Source organism: Durio zibethinus, chromosome 13 (assembly GCF_047325235.1).
Source record: "Durio zibethinus cultivar Kanyao isolate XHJ-2024 chromosome 13, ASM4732523v1, whole genome shotgun sequence".
NCBI lineage: Eukaryota > Viridiplantae > Streptophyta > Magnoliopsida > Malvales > Malvaceae > Durio > Durio zibethinus.
This window is the reverse complement of record NC_143174.1, coordinates 1,413,334-1,434,366: the sequence shown is the minus strand read 5'-3', so window position 1 is coordinate 1,434,366 and position 21,033 is coordinate 1,413,334. Positions and strand designations below refer to the sequence as shown.

The 21,033-nt window shown below is 32.7% G+C and overlaps 4 protein-coding genes across 7 annotated transcripts; 2 read left to right on the top strand and 2 right to left on the bottom strand.

Moving 5' to 3' along the window:
* Positions 1-3,835: 3,835 nt before the first annotated feature.
* On the top strand, positions 3,836-6,392 carry LOC111303627 (uncharacterized). Its single transcript, XM_022900020.2, has 3 exons — positions 3,836-3,903; positions 3,996-5,928; positions 6,063-6,392. The coding sequence occupies exon 2, from the start codon at positions 4,381-4,383 to the stop codon at positions 5,887-5,889; it is 1,509 nt and encodes a 502-aa protein (XP_022755755.1). The 5' UTR covers positions 3,836-3,903; positions 3,996-4,380; the 3' UTR covers positions 5,890-5,928; positions 6,063-6,392.
* Positions 6,393-7,084: 692 nt separating this feature from the next.
* LOC111302653 (heat shock cognate 70 kDa protein-like) lies at positions 7,085-9,693 on the bottom strand. The gene is made up of 2 exons (XM_089742609.1): positions 9,366-9,693; positions 7,085-8,973 (listed from the first exon to the last, which is right to left on the bottom strand). Exons 1-2 carry the CDS (start codon positions 9,577-9,579, stop codon positions 7,598-7,600), a joined length of 1,590 nt encoding a protein of 529 aa, XP_089598735.1. The 5' UTR covers positions 9,580-9,693; the 3' UTR covers positions 7,085-7,597.
* A 4,240-nt stretch (positions 9,694-13,933) lies between these two features.
* On the top strand, positions 13,934-20,023 carry LOC111303623 (inner membrane protein PPF-1, chloroplastic-like). 3 transcript variants are annotated; one of them, XM_089742606.1, is made up of 12 exons: positions 13,934-14,414; positions 14,502-14,612; positions 14,730-14,804; positions 14,891-14,951; positions 15,265-15,338; positions 15,444-15,548; positions 16,053-16,160; positions 16,254-16,357; positions 17,088-17,237; positions 17,323-17,449; positions 18,462-18,601; positions 19,883-20,023. In XM_089742606.1, the coding sequence occupies exons 1-11, from the start codon at positions 14,085-14,087 to the stop codon at positions 18,567-18,569; spliced, it is 1,353 nt and encodes a 450-aa protein (XP_089598732.1). In that variant the 5' UTR covers positions 13,934-14,084; the 3' UTR covers positions 18,570-18,601; positions 19,883-20,023. The 3 variants fall into 3 exon arrangements, with proteins under 3 accessions (XP_089598732.1, XP_089598733.1, XP_022755750.2); XM_089742607.1 differs by lacking the exon at positions 19,883-20,023 and adding an exon at positions 18,778-19,251; XM_022900015.2 differs by lacking the exon at positions 19,883-20,023 and having other exon boundaries at positions 18,462-18,677.
* On the bottom strand, positions 19,336-20,052 carry LOC111303624 (CLAVATA3/ESR (CLE)-related protein 46). 2 transcript variants are annotated; one of them, XM_022900017.2, is made up of 3 exons: positions 19,774-20,052; positions 19,585-19,652; positions 19,336-19,475 (listed from the first exon to the last, which is right to left on the bottom strand). In XM_022900017.2, exons 1-3 carry the CDS (start codon positions 19,934-19,936, stop codon positions 19,398-19,400), a joined length of 309 nt encoding a protein of 102 aa, XP_022755752.1. In that variant the 5' UTR covers positions 19,937-20,052; the 3' UTR covers positions 19,336-19,397. The 2 variants fall into 2 exon arrangements, with proteins under 2 accessions (XP_022755752.1, XP_089598734.1); XM_089742608.1 differs by having other exon boundaries at positions 19,585-19,661; positions 19,774-19,904.
* Between the last annotated feature and the right edge of the window lie 981 nt (positions 20,053-21,033).

The window sequence follows — 21,033 nt, the reverse complement described above, 5'->3', positions numbered from 1 at the left end:
ACACTATCATTCTTTTACACTTTCAACAAATTATTACTATCATAGTATGTGTACTCTCAAAAAGTTAACTCACCCAAACCAATCAAATTATAACTACAACTGGTACATACATTGCATGATGAAGCATCCTAACAACGTCATTGTGAGATCTATGACGAACACTCTCAATGTTTTGAATCTGCACCTTTTCATTGTTGGCAATCATAATATCCTCATACTTCTTATTCTCATCTAACTCCACAAAACAACTCATATCATTGTAAATATGAACTATAACAACTGAATCTAAAACCCAATCTTTATCACCTTTCAAAATCTGAGTCTTATCCACATAAGTCATCAAAACGACATCATTATCATCAAACATAACAATAGCAGTATCACTATTTCTTTCATCCAATTTTTTTCATCATTCGTCATTTTGAAAGCAGACATATCCCTTCTCAACTTTTTGCAACATATTTGCATATGTCTCTTTTTACTACAATAATAATATTCTATGTTACTGTAATCTCTGTCTCTTAACTTGGATCTCTCTCTTGATCCATCAATCTTCTTTTGAGTTCTCATTCGATCAAAACTCTCTACAGCTAGTTACTCCCCTAGGTGATGAGTTATATACTCCCATAAACCTTTCATTATCATGCAACAAGGCAATCATATCATCTAACTTCAAAGTAGACCTATCCACCAACAAATTCTAAACTAAAAATCTATAAGACTTGGGTAAATATGACAGCAAAATTAAAACTTTTTCTTTATCTTTTAACTCATCAACAGAAATAGCCAGCAATTGAAAAACTAATCTATTAAACTCATTCAGGTAATTATGAAGACTCGTCTTATTTCATATTTAAAGAATACAAATCCATCTTGAAATATAATCTGTTAGTTAACAACTTCGATGCATAAATATCTTCGAATTTATCCCATAAACTTTTCGAAGTACTTTTAATCAATACATTATACTTTACCCTTGGGGTTAGCGTCAATCTAATAGTACTACTAGATTTTTTTTTAATTCTATTTTAATTACTATCAGATATTCTCTCAAACATACTACTCTTTAATGCTTAATCCAAACCTTACTACTCTTTAATGCTTAATCCAAACCTTATTGTACTAACAGATCTTGAATTGTATTTGTCATAACATGAAATTACTCTTTTCATCAAATAACGAAATCTCAAACTTAGGCATAAGCATACTAGACATACCTTCTTCGGATATCTTAAAATACTTGCTTCACATTACAATTTTTTAGGCACTGATACCACTTGTTAGGAAATCAACACGCACACACAACAACTACTAACAAAATAGCAAGCTCAAATTAAGAATAAAAATACACAAATATATTTGTTTTGGCCTAACTCAAAATGGCCTACTCTAAACTTAATCCGCTCAAATAAATCTTTACAGAGACTTTTGGAATAAAAAAAGTCACAAAATTACTCAAAAATTAACCCAAAATTCAATTACGTTTTTTTAATAGCCTACCCATCTAATTATTCTCTTGGTGTCTAACTATCTGGGATTTTCAAATCAAAACCAAAACATCTTATTTATAAGGATGAAATCTCTTATATCTTTACTAAACTTCAAACGTGGGATACAAAACAAACTCAAAACTCTTATAACTTTCAATGTGAGATTATAAAATTCAAGGCAAATCCTAACAAATATAAGATTACAAATATTAAAAATTTATTAGATGTGAAATAATCTACTTTAACAGATCACATTACGTGTAGGTAAAAAAAGATGAAGCGTACTACATGACAGATTAAGAAAGGGTAACGGAAAGAAATCTTAATTCTGATTTAAGTATTAATTTAAAACCAATTAACAGTAAGTAAAATGATCCAACCTAAATATAAGACTATAAGATATTAAAAATTTATTATATATATAGAATAATCCACTTTAACACTTGAAATAAAAAATGAGACGAAAATTATTTTATGGAAGTTGAAAACTGAAGACAAATTGAATTGCTAAAACAAAAATTGTTGAAAGGAAAGAGAGCAAAGCAAACCATATGCAAATCTTTGCACAATAATGAAGTGTGTGGAAGTGGCAATAGCTCCAGAGAGCAGCTCACATGGCAGGTAAAGGTTTTGAAAATGAAAAGATTGGAAAAGAAAAAACAATTGGTTGTGTTTGCATTACCCATGCGGTAATCTAACTGATTACAAGACACCATGAAAATCCAGCTGTGGGTATTGATGGAATATGTGAACTAAGGTGATTATCATATTTGATTATGTGATCAACCTTTTGTTAAAAGCCTTATTAGGAGAATTTCCCTGTTAATGGCCTTTTCTGTCAACTTTTCCTTTGTTTTTACACAAAATTTCCAAATACGATTAATACTTGAATTTAGATTTTACTCGAATAGAAAATGTATATTTTCATTTCAAGTTCTAACTGCTAAAACTTGAAAAAGTTGAGTTTCATAGTTTTAGGTGAGAAGGGATCGAATTCAAATCCAATCATGTTATAGCATGTGCTTGGTTTACCTCAATGTTGGTTCAGTACAAATCTATTTATTTCTTCATCGTTTCAATCTTTAGTTATATTCTTCTTGATTGTAGCATGACTAACTATTGCAAATTAGGGCTCTCCTTTAGCTGCTATACCTTCCAAGTTCAAACTCTTAGACATTCACAATCAAAGCGACTAATAAAAGATTTTTTTTTTTTTACTTATTGTAATTAGTAAAATTTGAATTTTTATTTTATTAAATATTATTTTATATATATAAATTAATTGAATTAAATTCGAATACAAAACTGACTATTAAATTGGATTGCATATAAAATGTCCCACATAGATTGACATGACCTAATGTTTTGAACAATGAAATGGTTGAAAAGGTTAGAGTATGCCATATGGTCATATCCCTCCAGCTTAAGGCATAACTACTTCCAAATGTCCCACAGCATACTCAAATCTAGCCCAATAAATTGTTCATAAATTCTTTATTTTCCCTTAAAGTTCTTTGTTTATAGTGTGTAATGAATTTCCTTTTCCTCCACCAATTATTCAAGAACACTGGCTAATAACAATAATGTATTGTAAGGGAAAACTCATAACAAAAAAAAAAAAAAGTAGTACCCAAAAAACAAATAGTATCAAATCTACACCTTAACCGGCAATTTAAGGTACAATATAAAAAAACGACATTAACATAATATAAAAATAAAATACAAAAGTGATGTGATTTTAAAGTTTAGTAATAACTAAATATGAATTTAATTAAATTAAAAAATATATTTCATATTTTTGTATCGACATAAATAATAACATAAAATTTTTATATAAAACATAATACGAACATATAAATTTTAATATTTTACATTATATAAATATATAAATTACTATATCTATCCACACCCAAGATTGGGTAGGCTAGCTATGAAATATATTGGGCCCTTAACTCCTTCGAGCAATCCCTGTATAAAGACCCATTGCAACCAAAATCTGGCTCATCGCTTCCCGAAAGGGCCATGACCTATGACCCACATAAAATAAAAATTGTCCTAGTTTTCTTCCCAACATATCTTCCATCCGTCGCCGTTTCATTTTGCCCATTCAATTCTTCTTTTTTTTTAGCAAATTTTGACCATTCTATTTACTTATCAGTTATCAGTTTATTTTCTGTAGTTTCCTGCCAAAATTAAAAGCCGTCACCGCTATTTCACAACTGACCTGCAATACGCTGACGTTTTTTTCCTTAACACGACTCAATAATGCCGAAATTTAACGGTATTTTAACGGTAGCCGTTATCTTTGCATTCCTCTTCAATTTCTCTCTCGCCCTAGACTCCTTGCTTGCCACAGATGAAAATTGTCTAAGAAGATCTCTGTTTTCGGGGATTCTAAGCCAAGATTAGGAAGGTAAATCTTTCAATATCTCTTGTTTTCATCACCAGCTTTTCTTTGTTTTTCTCGTGCTTTAGATTAATAAGACTGTTTGTTTCCTTTCATAGGATTCTCTCCGGTTCAGGCGAGAAAAAAAAAAGGTGATTTTTTTGTGATATTCATCAATGAAAGTTCATTACTTTGTAATTCAGAAGTGAAATATGGTTTGGGTTTCTTTCGTTTTGTTAGTTTCATGAGCTTTGGGTTTGATTTGGTGAGATTGTAAGCTGTTTTGTGGACTAAAACAAGAAAGCTCTTTTCAGTGGATAAGGGAAGAAAAAGGGTGATTTTTTTCATGATGTTTATCAATGAGCTGAAGTGAAAAAGTATTGGGTTTTTTCCTTCCTTTTTTGTTGGTTTGATGGGCTTGGTTTTGATTTGGTGAGAGTGAGATTAATAGTTGTTCTTTGTACTAAAAGGGAATACTCTTATAGTGGATAAGGTCTTAAGAAAATGGGAGAAGATTTGCTTACAAGCTTGTCTATCGAAAATCACCACCCATCAACAGTTTTATCTATGGATTCAAGTTCAGTCTCTCATGAGGAATTAGATAGAGAGATGAACCGGTCAATTGCTCTTTCTAGACCACCTGATATTAATCTTATTCCTCTGTCTGCTGAGCGTAGTCCTCCACAATCATGGAATTCTGATCCATTAGATATGTTAGATGTTGCTCTTGCAACTCATGTCAATGAGGCTGATACTTTGGTTACTGTGTCCAAAAGCGGGCGTAAATGTGCCAAGAGATTGGATAGCGTTTGGGGTGCTTGGTTTTTCTTTAGCTATTATTTTAAGCCTGTGTTTAATGAGAAATCAAAAGCTAAGGTGACAAGGGATGGAAGTGGAGTTTCAGGGTTTGATAAGTCAGATCTTGAGCTAGAGTTGTTTTTGGTTCAGCATGATATGGAGAATATGTATATGTGGGTTTTTAAGGAGAGGCCTGAGAATGCATTGGGTAAGATGCAGTTGAGGAGTTACATGAATGGGCATTCACGTCAAGGGGAGCGGCCTTTTCCATTTAGTGCTGATAAGGGATTTGTTCGATCACATAGGATGCAGCGAAAGCATTATAGGGGTCTTTCTAATCCTCAGTGTGTGCATGGAATAGAGGTTGTTCCATCACCCAATCTAAAGGGTCTTGATGAAGAAGAGCAAAAGAGGTGGATGGAACTTACAGGAAGAGACCTGAACTTCTCAGTTCCGCCTGAAGCTAGTGAATTTTGTACCTGGAGGAACCTTACTAACACAGAATTTGAGCTTGATAGACCCCTTCCTGCTTTGAAAACTCACCCACAGCCTCATCAAAAAAAACTGCTTAATGGATCTGGTTTAAATTTGTCAACTCGGCCTTCAAACCATGCAAATGGTGTTGTTATGGATCTCTCCCCTGTCAGCAACAAGAGGAAAAAGGATTTGTTTCTAAATGGCAATGATGAAGACTGTTGTTTGCTCATTAATCAGTATAATGATAGGGTCAATGATACAGAGATGCACCCTATTGAACCACCCTGGTTGAATGAGTTTAGTGGAGTAATGAGAACTGTCTATGGACCAGTTACAGCTGCAAAAACTATTTATGAGGATGAACAGGGATACCTAATTATCATCAGCTTGCCTTTTGCTGATCTTAAAAGGGTCAAAGTTTCTTGGTGGAATAATCTGATGCATGGTGTTGTAAAGATATCATCTATAAGCAGAGCTTGCATGCCCTTTATTAAGAGAAATGATAGAACATTCAAGCTTACAGATCCATCTCCCGAGCATTGTCCTCCGGGAGAGTTCATAAGGGAAATATCTCTACCAACCAGGATTCCGGATGATGCTACGCTAGAAGCATATGGTGATGAAACAGGAACTGGTCTTGAAATCATAGTGCCAAAGCACCGTGCAGGTCCAGAAGAACACGAGGTTCACGTCTGCCTTCGTCCTCACCTTGGACCCAATGAGCTTCTGCTGTCTTGACTTTCCATTGAGGCTTTCATTGGAGAAATACAAAGATAGGTGTTGTGCTAAATTTTCCATTATTTTGTACCAAAGGAATATTTTTTAATGAAATAAATTTACATTTTCCTCTTTAACTGTTGCTGCATCACTTGCATCTCATAATGATCTTTATAATGTTTCCCATCTTGCAGCAAATAGCATGGATCCAGGACTACTTTCAAGCGTCAACATTGAAATTCAAGTGTACCACCTTATCATACTTGCTGTACGGTAAGGTGAATGCAATTCCTCATTTTTCCTATACCCTCTGCAATTTTTTTTATTCCTATTACTTTTATTGACCCATCTGATGGCTCGTTGGCCTGATTTTCTAGCTTTTGTATCTTTTTAAGACATTGAGGATATTATTTCACGAAGTGGCATTTTTTCTTCTCGTTATGCACGGCAAAAGAAGAGCGATGGATATATATCTTAACGTTTTGATAAAATTTGTATATTATACTTGCCATATTCTTGCACTATATTTCTTTCTACCTCATCCTTTTTAAGTTAATATGGTAATTTTAAACATGATTCAGTAAAAAAAAATCGTATATGAATTTAATATAATAATATTTTATATCTTAATCGTATCGACATAGTTAAAACATAACATTTATTTGTGTCGTATATATGTCAAACAATAATAACATGCTAAAAATATGAGATTATTCATAACATAAAAAAATTTTTAATTTATTAAAAAAATAAATTAATAATTATATTTATCGTATCATTTTAATATTTAAATAAATTTTTATTTTTTAATTTTTAAATAAATATTCATTTATATAATATTTTTTGTTTAAATATATAAATTAATAATATTTAATCATATTATTCATATATAATTATATTAATTATATTGTATTTTATCATGTTATTGAAATATAAATTAATTTTAAATATACTAATCATATAGTGTCAATTATATTACATATAGTAAAAATATTATATTCATATTTAAATTATTTATATCATCTAAATATTTTGTGTTATTTTATGTCAAAATTATTCTTAACGTGTCTGATATAAATCACTGACTAAAATTGTCAGATAGAGTTAGATACAGTCTCAACATTATAGTGACTACGCATACAAAACAATAAAAAAAAAAATTACTGAGTCGAAAAAGTGATAAAATGGAAATCAAGAAGCAGCAGACCATTCAATCTGGGAAAAAGGTCACTTATATATTTAGTTTTTAAGCAACGGTGCTACTCCACCGGTAGAAGAGAACTATTACACACAAAAAAACTATATTTAAAGTAAAACAACAAAATCCATCAGTCGTAACACCAGACCCCTGAAAACCATGTCTAGATTAATCCACTTCCTCGATCTTAGGCCCAGCACCGCTTCCACTACCGACAGACGGACCATCCTCGTCCATAGCTCCAGCACCCATACCACCACCAGCTCCCTGGTACATCTTGGCAATAATCGGGTTGCAAATGCTTTCCAGCTCCTTCATCTTGTCTTCAAACTCATCCGCCTCAGCCAGCTGGTTTCCATCAAGCCATTGGATAGCCTGCTCAATCGCATCCTCGATCTTTTTCTTATCTGCAGGTGGAAGCTTGGAAATGATCTTCTCATCCCTGATTGTGTTCCTCATGTTATAAGCATAATTTTCAAGAGCATTCTTGGACTCAACTCTCTTCTTGTGTTCCTCATCCTCTGACTTGTATTACTCCGCTTCTTGCAGCATCTTCTCAATCTCTTCCTTGGATAGCCTACCCTTATCATTGGTAATGGTGATCTCGTTCTTCTGCCCAGTGGTCTTATCCTCAGCAGAGACATTCAAAATACCATTGGCATCAATGTCAAAGAAGACATTGATTTGAGGAACACCACGAGGCGCCGGAGGAATGCCAGAAAGCTCAAATTTCCCAAGCAGATTATTATCCCTGGTTCTTGTCCTTTCACCCTCGTAAACCTGAATCAAAAATCCAGGTTGGTTATCCGAGTAGGTAGAGAAAACTTGTTCCTTTTTGGTTGGGATAGTGGTATTCCTTGGAATCAACACAGTCATGACTCCACCAGCAGTTTCCAACCCGAGGGAAAGGGGAGTGACATCCAAAAGCAGCAAATCTTGAACCTTCTCATTACCCTCACCACTCAAAATTGCAGCTTGTACATCAGCTCCACAAGCAACAGCTTCGTCAGGGTTAATGCTCTTGCAAAGCTCTTTCCCGTTGAAAAGGTCTTGCAACAATTGCTGAACTTTTGGAATCCTAGTAGAGCCACCAACAAGAACAACATCATGAACCCTGCTTTTGTCCATCTTACCATCCCTCAAACATTTCTCTACTGGCTCCATACATTTCCTGAACAGATCCATATTCAACTCCTCAAATCGAGCTCGGGTAATTGTCGTGTAAAAATCAATCCCCTCATACAAAGAATCAATCTCAATTGTAGTTTGAGCAGTTGAAGACAATGTCCTCTTAGCTCTTTCACAGGCTGTTCTCAACCTTCTCAAAGCTCTTGGGTTCCCACTAATATCCTTCTTGTGTTTCCTCTTAAACTCCTGCACAAAATGATTCACCATTCTATTATCAAAATCTTCTCCTCCCAAATGGGTATCTCCTGCTGTAGCCTTCACTTCAAAAATCCCTTCTTCGATTGTCAACAATGAGACATCAAAAGTACCCCCACCAAGGTCAAAAATAAGCACGTTCTTTTCCCCTGCACCTCCCGCCTTTTTATCAAGCCCGTAGGCAATAGCTGCAGCCGTTGGCTCATTGATAATACGCATAACGTTGAGGCCAGCAATGACACCAGCGTCTTTCGTGGCTTGACGCTGGGAGTCATTGAAGTATGCCGGGACAGTAACGACGGCGTTTTTTATGGTGGACCCGAGATAGGCCTCGGCGATTTCTTTCATCTTCATGAGAACCATGGACGAGATTTCTTCAGCGGCAAATTGCTTCTCTTCTCCTTTGTAGGTGACGACAATCATGGGCTTGTCTCCAGGCCCAGGAATGACCTTGAATGGCCACAGCTTCATGTCGCTCTGGACCGAAGAGTCGCTGAATCTTCTACCAATCAGACGCTTAGCATCTGGAAAATGATGCAGCAACAACAATCAAATATAAGCACAAAATTCCCCGCCAAATAAAACAATTAAAACATTAAAATTTAAAAATTAGAAAATTCAATTTCTTTTTAAAAGCTTTTGTGGATTGAGCAAGTAAAAAATAAGCGTAAAATCACATTTATATTTTCTTTATTAACAAAATTAAATTTCATAAATCTAGCATTGAACAAAAAATGGCCAAATCGGAAAGAAAAAACCTAAAAATCCAGCCTATTATCAGATCTAATGCAGAGAGTGAACAGAGACTTACCCTTTGACACGAAAATTCATTCTAAAACTAAACATGCAGTAAACGAGAAAAATTAAACTATATTTGAAGAATTAATTAATGGTCTAAAAAGTGCTGATGGCTTACCGAAAACAGTGTTGATAGGATTCATGGCAACCTGATTATTAACCGCATCGCCAATCAAACGCTCGGTATCGGTAAAAGCCACGTAAGATGGCGTCGTTCTGTTCCCCTGATCATTGGCTATGATCTCCACGCGATCATGTTGCCAAACACCAACGCACGAGTAAGTCGTCCCGAGATCGATTCCAATCGCCGGACCTTCGGCTTTGCCGGCCATAGCAACTCAAAACAAAATAAAAAGTAACTGTAGAAAAAGCTTATATACTTGAATAGTTTGAGAGAGAAAATTTGTAGAGATTTGACTTCGATTTAACTGATACGATTTGACGATGATAGAGAAGGAGAAAAAGTGGTGGTTTATAAACAAAGTTTGATTTCTGGAAAGTTCTGATCGGGTATTTTCAGCCGTTGGATCAAGAATTCCAGACAGCAAAAGAATACTTTTTTTCAAGAGCTTTCGATTTGAGGTGTCAAGCTTGTCTAGGGAGTTCAGAGCTTTCCATTTCGAAACGGAAACCCTTCACTGCTGGCCAGAGCCTCTGATTGGTTTTCCACTTCAGGTGCTTTTCTTTTTGCTTTTGCCTTCGTAATCGTATCCAGTACAATTTCTTTTCTTGAGATATAGAATAATGGATAATAATGAAATTTATGGGTTGATATCGTGGAAAAAATAAAATAAAAATTTTCCCTAAATAAAGTTAACCAAAACATCAAGTAAAATTTTGAAAAAAATTTATACTTTTAAATTGTTATTTTTATTAAAAATTTTAATAAAAATTTCACTTGTTAGATAGGTTTCAATAAAATTTTTTATTATAAACTGTATTTGTTAAATTTTTTTTTACATGCTATTACTATTCCCAGCAAACTCTATTAATTTATAAATTTTGATTTTAAAAATATTTTTATGTGAATTTTTTTAATAAAAAACTTTATATACTTCACTTAAAATTTTAATCTAATTTATTTATTTGATCTTGAATTTTGTTAATTATATTTGTAATTACTTTGTTTGATATGTAGAGACAAAGATGATTGGGATTTAGGAAGTTCTACTATTTATCTCGTCAATTTTGTTTTAAATTTTTGTATTTTTTATGTAATGTATAATTATTAAATAAATTTAAATTTGAAATAAATTAATTTATTTATTTAAAAAATTATAATTAAATTAATAATTATATGTCATAAGAAAAATACAAATAATTATAAAAAAATAATGATACAAATTATATTTTACGTAAATTGGATCAAGACAAAGAGCAATGATTTCAGGTCAACATTTTGTGATTCATGAATCAATGAGTCAGGTTGGAGTCTAAATTGGCCCAACGATTGATGCTCAATCATCAATTCCAAAATATTTTTTAGTGCTCAATCATGTTACAATTCTGTGGTAGTCATTTTCAAATATCATATGATTTAAGGTTTCGGACCGGTTGATACCAACCGAGGAGCTTTTTCCCAAACTAAATTATTTTTTAATTTTATTTCTTTAATAAGAATATTATTAAATTTTATTTTAAAATACAAATATTTTGAGTCAACTAACCTACACGTCAACATTTTATTCCACCTCATCATCTGCTTTTCTATTTATCTTCTTTTTCTCTCTTGTACGTATGAAACACATACATTCATTTTTTTTTTTTTTAAACCATTCTCTAAAATCAATACTTTTGATTTAAATCTCAATTATGAGACAAAAATATATTATTTCGAAAATTAAAAAAAAAAAAGTAAGCTTTGATTTGCATTTATTAGAGAATTTTTTTTATAACAATTGTTTATCCAAAAAATTTTAAAAAATCTATTGTAATTTAAAATTAGACCAAAACATAACAATCAGTTCATCGCTTAAAAAAAAAAACGTGTGATTATGTATTTGATTCCCGTGCTAAAGATGTGTTTGGTTGCAATAAGAATCCATTATGGTATTGTTCACTTTGTTTGTTTCTCATCTAAAAGGAAACTTATGCGTAAGGAGAAAATGATTTCAAAATGACAATTCATTTTTGTAGGATTTTAAAATCCACAACTGCAAATTAGGAAGAGATGAAAGATTAAAGAATTGAAAAGAAGATGTTATATTATCCAAATTAATGAGTTTTTTTTTTTTAAGGCAAATGGAATCTAAATTTGATGATTTTATTTTTACTGCTATTCCGAGTTTGATGGGTTTTTATTTTACTGTCGTTCAAGCTATACTTATTAATTTTAGAGTATGAAAAATAAAATAGGATAGAGACATTTGGATTTTGAGATTGATTTTGGATTAAACAAATAGAATGAGATAGAGATTATTTTGGCTAAGGTAAAAATGTGAATGTTGTATATAAGTAGAATAAAGATTTATTTTAATTTAATTAATATGAGATATTGACATGAAAAAAGTATGTTGATGTGGAGTTCGGAAAGTTAGACTACCTTTGCTTAGGCATTAAGTTTGAAAGTACTTCATCAGGAAAATAAAGTTTCAAAGAGTACTAGTTTGGGAAAAAACTTACCAACCAAGATCAAGATAAAATCATGAAATATGAATTAATCTGGTGATAATTCAAAGGAAAATAATAAGTGAAATGAAGTCGAATTTGGTATATAATCAAAAGTGCCACAAGAGCATTACAATATAATCAGTGTGAGTGATTATACGGTGAAGATGGAGGGACGATAGCGACAGGATTAATTTGCTGAAATTTAAATTAATAGTTACTTAGTTTAAAAAAATTAATATCATAAATAATTTTTAAATTATTAAAAAATATTTAATATGATATTTAAATTTTAAAAATTTTTAATATGATACTTAAATTATAAATCTATTAATAAATGTACTTAGTTTAAAAAAATTAATATTATCAATCATTTTTAAATTATAATAAAAAATTTAAAATAATATTTAAATTTTACAAATTTTTTAATGTGAGATTTAAATTATAAATCTGTTAATAAATTTATTATTTGTTTATTACATATCATCATTTAAAATTAATTACGGTTGGAGTGAATAATACATTAATTAACAAATTTATAATTCAAATATTATATTATAAATTTTTAAAATTAAATACTACATTAGACATTTTATTAAAATTTAAGAATCATTCATTATATTAATCATTTAAACAAATATAACAAAAAATAAGTGAAGTTAGAGAAAAAATCGAAGAATGAAGAATTGAAAGAAAAGTGAGAGATTTTTTTTTTAAATCGAAGAATGAAGAATTGAAAGAAAAGTGGGAGTTTTTTTTTTACTTTTATAATGCACCAAAATTATGCAATTAAAGGAGAAAATAAAAAATTAAAACTATTTTTTGTTTTTCTATCAAAAATATATTTTTAAAAAGTCCATAAATTCACATTATACAATTTGTATTTATCAACTTGATTAAGAATGTTGATTTTACCTATATTTAATGAAGAATCATACTTTTAATAATGGATATTAAATTATGGTAATGAGAATGAAAATGAATATAATTTTAAAGTTTTTATTAAGTATGGGAATAGAGACGAATAATATAGCATCTGTCATATACTTATACCTATTTCTATATATATATAATAAATAAATTTTTAAATAATAATAATAATTATTTTAGATTAATTAAAATTAGTATATTTTTATCTAAACAAATATATTAATATATTTATAAAAATATATATAAATATGCAAGATAATTTTTTTAAAAAAGCTAAAAACAATACATTTTGATTTTAATTTTTATTTTTAAAAACTATGACTATATAAATTATTCATACCTATTAAATATCAATGATAATCAAAATAAGGATAAATTTAAAATATCAATTAAATACAAATACAAAAATATTTATAATATAAAAATTTGAGGAAGTAGAATACTCTTTTGTCCTATACCCTACTTATCCTACTTATCGACATTCTTAAACTTGATGTTACATATGATACACATGGGTGAGTTCGTATTTAATGTCAAGATTAACCATTATATTAATAAAATGATAAAAACATCACAAGTTTAGTCTATTAAAGATCAACAAGTTATGTTTTGAAAATTAAAATCAAAACGACATTCAATCTGAAATTTAAGAAAAACCCTCGCTATTTACTCTTTAAAGTACCTTTATAGATTTTAATGTTATAAAATATATATTATACCTTCATAAGTCATATATTAAAACCATATAAAATCAACATTTCTTTTATATTTATGCAACTTGATCATATTTAAATCGATAAAGAATTTTGTTATAAAATATAAATATAAATTAATATAAAAGTAAAGTGGGTAAATAAATAGGGGAACACCGCCTTCAAATTAAAGCATTCAACTAATTAAAATTTAGTAAAAACTTCATTTTAATTTGAAAAGAAGAAAAAAAAAAGAAAAAGAAAATTCATTTTGAGGCAATTGGGCTTTAATTTTATACGGTTCAGTGTTAGACCGGTCCAATTTCTTAGAGAAGGCACTCAAACCTATACGGTATATTCCATTTTGTTCCATGCCCAATTTTATGGGTGGAATCTGACGTGGTCTAACCTTATTGGCTGAAAAATGCGCGCCCAGGATCTTTTGGTGGTTCTTTTCATTTCAACGAACCATAAAAATAAGGATAATTCAAAAAAAATTGTCTCTGCCAGAAACCTCATCTCCGTTTCTCCCACTCATGGCTATCTGAGAAAAAATCTTCTCTTCAATTCCTCCCTTTCTTTCAAAACCCTCATATCAAGCAAAATCCATGGCGAGAATTTTGATTTCATCACAGCCGTTTATCGGCACTCCTCTTCCATCATCGTCAATCTCTCGCCATGGTGGCCTTCATACGCTTCCTAACCGTAGACTCGCCTCCACTAGAGTCCGTCTCAGTTACAACGGAATCCCTCCGGTTCCCTCTTTCGATTCTTCCGTCGATTTCCAAGCACTTTTTACCAAAGCCGAGAGATTACTATACACTCTCGCCGACGCTGCTGTCGCGGCCGATCCCTCCGCCGGGTCTACCGACGCTGCAGCGCAAAAAAATGGCGGCTGGTTCGGCTTCATCTCCGATTCGATGGAATTCGTTCTCAAGGTAAAGATTCTCTCCTACATATAAACACATAATGAAGAAATCAATCAAGTACTTAATCAATAAATTAACTATTTATTGTTTTTTCAGGTGTTGAAAGATGGATTATCGGCGTTACACGTGCCCTACGCGTATGGATTTGCGATTATTTTTCTTACGGTTATAGTTAAGATCGCTACATTTCCTTTGACAAAGCAGCAGGTTTGAATTTGGTTTAACTTGAATTCAGAAAAAGAAAGTGTTTAAAATTTTGCTGTGGTTTTGACTTTTTTGACTTGATAGTTAACCGTTAGTTGACCACGGTTGTTACATGTTTAGGTGGAATCAACACTAGCTATGCAAAATCTTCAACCGAAAATTAAAGCTATCCAACAAAGATATGCTGGCAATCAGGTAATACTGAAGTTTGAATCTGAGTTTCTTTTTTATTGATTGGAATGGTTCGTTTTGATTTAATTGTTTTCTTTTGGTGTTATTAGGAAAGAATACAACTCGAAACATCTCGCATGTATAGGCAGGCTGGGGTTAATCCTTTGGCAGGTATCCGTTTGATTAATCACTCGGGGTTCTGTTTATTTATCATATGCCATCAAATTTAGCTTCTTTTGGAAGTTGGTTCGTTGCTTCATTGGTATCTTAGCTTATTAAATCCTGTGATAAAGAGTTTATGACGGTGGTGTGCAGTTGACTTGAGCTTGAACTTTGGTGTTAGTATTATTTTATTAAAAATAATGAATTGATAACACAAAGGTTTCTTGTGCCATTCTTTGATTTCCTTCATTCTCAGGAGGACATGTATCTGTTAGATTCACGGAATGATTCTCATCAATATCTTATATTTTCTTCTCTGCAGGTTGCTTCCCTACTTTAGCCACCATTCCAGTCTGGATAGGCCTGTATCAAGCTCTTTCAAATGTGGCAAATGAGGTAATAAAGTGGATGACGTAGCATAGCATCCTGAGTGATGCAGGAAAACTCTTTTACATGTTAGAAAACTTTCGTTGCTGATTGCTGCAACCTTTTTACTCAAAGGGACTGTTGACAGAAGGTTTCTTTTGGATCCCTTCTTTGGGTGGACCAACTACAATTGCTGCTCGACAAAGTGGGTCTGGAATTTCTTGGCTTATTCCATTTGTGGTAATAAACTTACTTCCCAAAATTATAAGTTTAACAATTCTCTTTGTTGTTTCCGTAGGTTTCTATATTTTTGGTTACCTTGCTTTTTTGTTGTATCTTATAAAACTTATTTGTGGCAATTCTCTCTCACTCTCTCTCTCTCTCTCTTTTTGAAAAATATATGGAGATGTTAAAGATACTGATTCTTGTTTTGTTATTTTAGCCTTTTTGGCATTGATATATTTCTTAGCAGCTCTAAGAAGGGAGATCACTATTTGTGAAGATTGATAGATTACATTTACCTTTATAGTTTGTAGGCATCTTCACCTTGGTTGCCATGGATTAAAAGTATTATAAGAGCTACTAAACTTTTGTAAAGATATAATTTAACTGTATTTTACCTAGCTGAGATTAGATTAAGAATAGGATTTCAGATGTAGCTTCTGTTGATCAGGCACAGAGACCATGTTCTGTCTTGGGTTCATATATCTGATATGGTCATCTAACATATGAGATGTCATGCAGGATGGCCATCCACCATTGGGTTGGCATGACACTGCTGCATACCTTGTGTTACCTGTGCTTCTTGTTGTCTCTCAATATGTTTCAATGGAGCTCATGAAGCCTCCCCAGGTAAAAAGAATGAGCCTCATTGCTTCCATTTCATTCCTATTTTATATATTAATTTGTTAAGTAGTTTGAAGCTTTCAAATTTTCTTTTGACAGACAGATGATCCGGCCCAAAAGAACACACTTCTTGTTTTCAAGTTTCTTCCAATTATGATCGGTTACTTTGCATTATCTGTTCCATCAGGATTATCAATTTATTGGTTGGTCTCTTTGAGCAGTTTTATTGAAACCAATAGACTCAACAAATGCACTTTGCTTCTAATTTAGTTTCTACATGTCTTACAAACCTATACTGCACATAATGGTTTTTATATGGTCATATTGATCATTCTGAAGCATGACTGGAGGACTTCATATTCTTGTGCTATCATTATTTTCCTTGATGATGTTGTATGTGTCACTGATAGTAGAACTTCCAACCTTGATTTTTCTTGTATTCTCTGTTGTTAATAATGGCTTTTCAGGTTGGATGTATACAATTCAAATTTTCATATATTAGCTTAACTTTTTGGCTTCATTGCACTTGATGTCCTTTGGATTTAATTTGCAACCAAATTTGCATACATGAGAACGATATTCTTCAGCTTCATTGCATTTGATTCCCCCTGGTTTAATTTTGAGCACCAACCCATAGACCTCCACATCTAACTTTTATAATCATTTGTTTTCTAAATGTGCTGCATAATATTCTTGAATTTGTATGTGTACGTGCTTTCCAATTAAATGTAGTGTTGCTTTTTCTTATCTTCTAGATTAACTTGGTTAATAGAACACCATTACTTTTTTTCCTTCTGCTAAGTGCTGGGACACTCAAACTAGCTGTTAAAAACTATACCTTATCATTAAGCTACATATAAGGGACACTAGTTTGTCTGCATGTCCAAAACAAGTTCTTCTATCAGTTTCTGACGTGTACCTTGCCATTTTCAGGTTTACGAACAACGTCCTTAGCACCGCACAACAAGTGTGGTTACGCAAGTTAGGTGGTGCAAAACCTGTTGTTGATGAGAGTGCAAGTGGAATTATTACCGCAGGACGTGCAAAAAGATCAGCTGCTCAGCCAACACGGCCCAGGGATAGGTCAGTGCCCGGTTTCTTAGAAGTTGTACATGCTTCTGTTTTTGCGTCAAATTTAGCTTGCTGAAATATAAATGGAAATTAACAGGTTCAGACAGTTAAAAGAAGAAGAGAAGAAGAAGAAAGTAAGCAAGGCTCTGCCAGCAGAAGAGGTTCCGACTCTAGATTCTGCATCTAATTCTGATGAGGAATCGGATGAAAAGACAAAGGTCAAGGTAAATTTCTAGTTTTAGCGACTAGAGGTTACTTAGAATATTACAAGGTTGAGCCTTCAAAGTGTCTGGAGTTTCTAATAGATTCAAATGAGAGGGGAAAAATATAAATCTCTTTCTATTGAGAAAAAAGAAACATGATTGTGATGGGTATGGATCCCATTGCACAGTTGTTCCTGGACGAGTATTACAACTTTCTTGAACTTGCCATACCTTTTTGATCACTTTCAAGAAGACACTGATTACATGTTTAGATTGACAGCTGTCAAACAGAGTTTTCTTGTGGGACCATGGGTTGAAAGGTTTTAATCTTCCTTGCAAGTTGAACTGTATGAAGTCATTAGCGACCATAGTACTACTTTTTGCTGTAATATGTGCATCTTCTAAAATTGTCTTCTAGGACAGCAATGAAGGAACAAATAATGACATTGAAAGCTAGTCATCTTTAGGCAGAGCTGAAGTTAGCCTGCCACCGCATGTTTATGGCAGCTTGACTTTGTGGTGTTATTAGGTGGGTCCCACTGGTGCGAAATCCAACATTGATTGAACTATGTAGTAAAATTAAAACATTTTCTTCTGTGAGTATGTGTGCAAACATGAGTATGCTATTAACATGGGGAGGATTAATTGGTAAATGAGGGGACATTAACTGCAAGTCTGCAACCAGACATTACTTGTCTTGTATAAATTAATTTTGTTTAGATGGCTGTAGTTAGCTTTAAAACAGCATTGGTCATTCTCTTGTTCCAAACTTGAAGAATAAATGTAAAATTGAATTACATATTTCAATTGTAACTATCTATACAGGTATTGAGAGGTTTGGCTTTGCTATGTCAAGAAACATAAAACTTTAGGCTTTTAGGTAGAAGGTTGGTATGTTGATATGTAGGTGTGATGTTGTTTTCTAATATTTCATCATTTGACATTGTATCAACTACAGCTGTTGGATTAATGCAAGTCTAAACCTTACCTCATCTCTCTTCAAAGGCAATAACTAATTTCAAGTTTCCAACAGGGTGATGAGGCTCTCGAAGAAGCATATGCTTCCAGCACAAGCAAAGAAGTTCCTAATATTTCTCGGCCAAGACGAAGCAAGAGATCTAAGCGGAAGCGTGCAGTATAAGAGGATTGTATACTGAGTTGTTGTAGTTTACAGTAAGTCCTGTATATCTAAAGTAATTGCATTGTTTCTAATATAGTGGCCATTTTTATGCGGGCTCATTCATTTTAAGGTTGATTGCAAAATCATGAAAAAGAAAATTGTCTGATTAAAAAGCTCCATGTCCATGCTCCAAAAGGCCCATATTTTTCATATTTCAGTCATTTCTCAGGTTAATCATTTCAAGCCTTATTCCTGGGAAAATTTTGTGGTGAAGTTGTAGGAATCTTGCAGTGGTAATAGTTGCACCTTCCTTGCTTCCTTTGATCCGGTTTGAACCTCTGAAGTGGGAAATATTTTGAGTTTATAATTTATTTCCTCAAATATGAAAATTGTCAATTCTTTATTTAAATTGTTTCAGCCATTTGTTGACAAATTTACTTTAGTCACGTTCAAGGTTCAAATCAAGCCCACATTTCCTTTCATGTGTGAAAGAAAGTGCTTCTCTCTGCGAACATGGGATAGTCTAACATGCAATGAGTAGAAGAATTGTTTTGCAGAGCATTGTGACAAGGATATAAAATTACCTTCTGACTGAAGAAAACCAAATATAATATCTCAAAGCAAACTACCGGCCTTTTCTAGGTGTGTAAGCCAAAGCTAACTCATCTAAAACTTTAATGAAGAATAGGGGCATACAGTAGTACATCAATACTTGCTTTGATCTGACATAAATCTTAAAAGTAAAATTCATTTTTATACAAGCACAAAGCCTAAATGAACCCATCTGACCTCCAACCCAAATCGTGTTACCTCATTCTATCTCCTATGCTGACTGTTGCATCCACTGACTTATTGCCTTGATGGTGGGCGGTGATTTCCAACTGGGTTAGGTCCAGATGGGGATTTATGAATCTTCTTCATTTCAACCTGTTTTTTCATCATTTTACAGATGCAAGGAGATTTTAGTGAATAGATTTTTATACTAGCTAAGATAAATACACTATTTTTAAACCAAAAGAGACTACTCAGTGCTTACCCAGGTAGGTAATGCATTTCTAGTATGTGAGCTTGGCATGGGGCTTCTAGGTCTGAGTTTGAAGTGAACTGTTGGCACTAGTAGAAAAAAGTAAATGCATTAGAACCTACGACAATATGTAAAGCAGTTTGTCATGTAGTTGTATGCAATGCTTTCGGCTGTAAGCAAAAGAAAGAGAGAGAGGATTGCCTGATTCAATAGCTTGAACATTAATTTGGGAGCCCTTTAGCTGAGAAGCTGCAAGCAGGAGCAATGCTAGTAGAAGATAAACTAGAACTTGCCCTCTCATCTTTTGCAGGTGGTGGCATGTGCTGCATGCTTTGGTGTGTTGGGGGGGTGCTCTTTCAAGCATGAAGGAGCATTTTTATCTGATACATTTACTGTAATCATAGCCAAACTTGAAAATAGATGTAGGAATGTTTGTTAAAGGTGCCGGGGAATCCGATGCCATTATATAGTGGATTGATAAGATTGAGATTTCTATGTTTCTCGTTATTGTGGATTGACTTCTTCTATGCTATCATTTCTCAGTGATCATTGCATCCATGATATATATTTACAAGTACATGCTAGTATTATTATTTTTTTCTTGAGTGCTTTGAGCGTTGCTGTCGGCACGGGTGTCGGGACCCGCCAATGCATGTTCAGCTCCAGAGTTGCTGTATGTCGTTATTTGTGCAATTTTGCACCCTCCAGTGTGCGCTGAAAAGTTGTGAAGTCTTAGCGAAGCAAGTAAACTGAGCAGCCTTTGATTCATGTCGCTAGTTGGAAAGGAAGTAACTGTCTTCAAATTTCATCCTACTTTTTATCAAAAGCAGCATTAAGTTACATCGGCATGAGATGCACGATGGCTGAGAATTGCTATACTTTAAGTGCCTTTGGTCAGGCCCCCATGTTTGCCTACAAGCAGATGAGTTTCATGCACTCACTGACGCATGCATTCTGTCATGATGCTTCCATATTGAAAACTTCCATACGACTATCATGGAAATTGGAAGATGGGTAAAAAAAGTTTTTGGATGTCTTAGGGGATAGTAACGGGTCGGTCGGTACGGTTTTTTCTTGTTCTCGGCTCTAGCCTGACACCAAAACGTTATATTTTATATTCAATTCGACCGCATATATAATAAACTCTAAGTGATTTAATTCGATTCGAAACTAATTTAATAATTTTAATTTTATATAATATTTATAAAAATATTTTTTAATTAAGTGAATCTTTTAAATTAAAATATTAAATAATAATTTTATTAATATAATATATATAAATAAATAATAAAAAATATATTTTATATATTTGATTGTGATGGGCTTACCAAAACCTGACTTTGACTTCATTTCAGTTTTAAAAAAAATCCAACTTATCCAAAACTTAGATTGAAAAAAAATAAAAAATAAAAAATAAACTCTATAAGCACGAGCCGAAACCTGACAATTTTTGGTAAATTT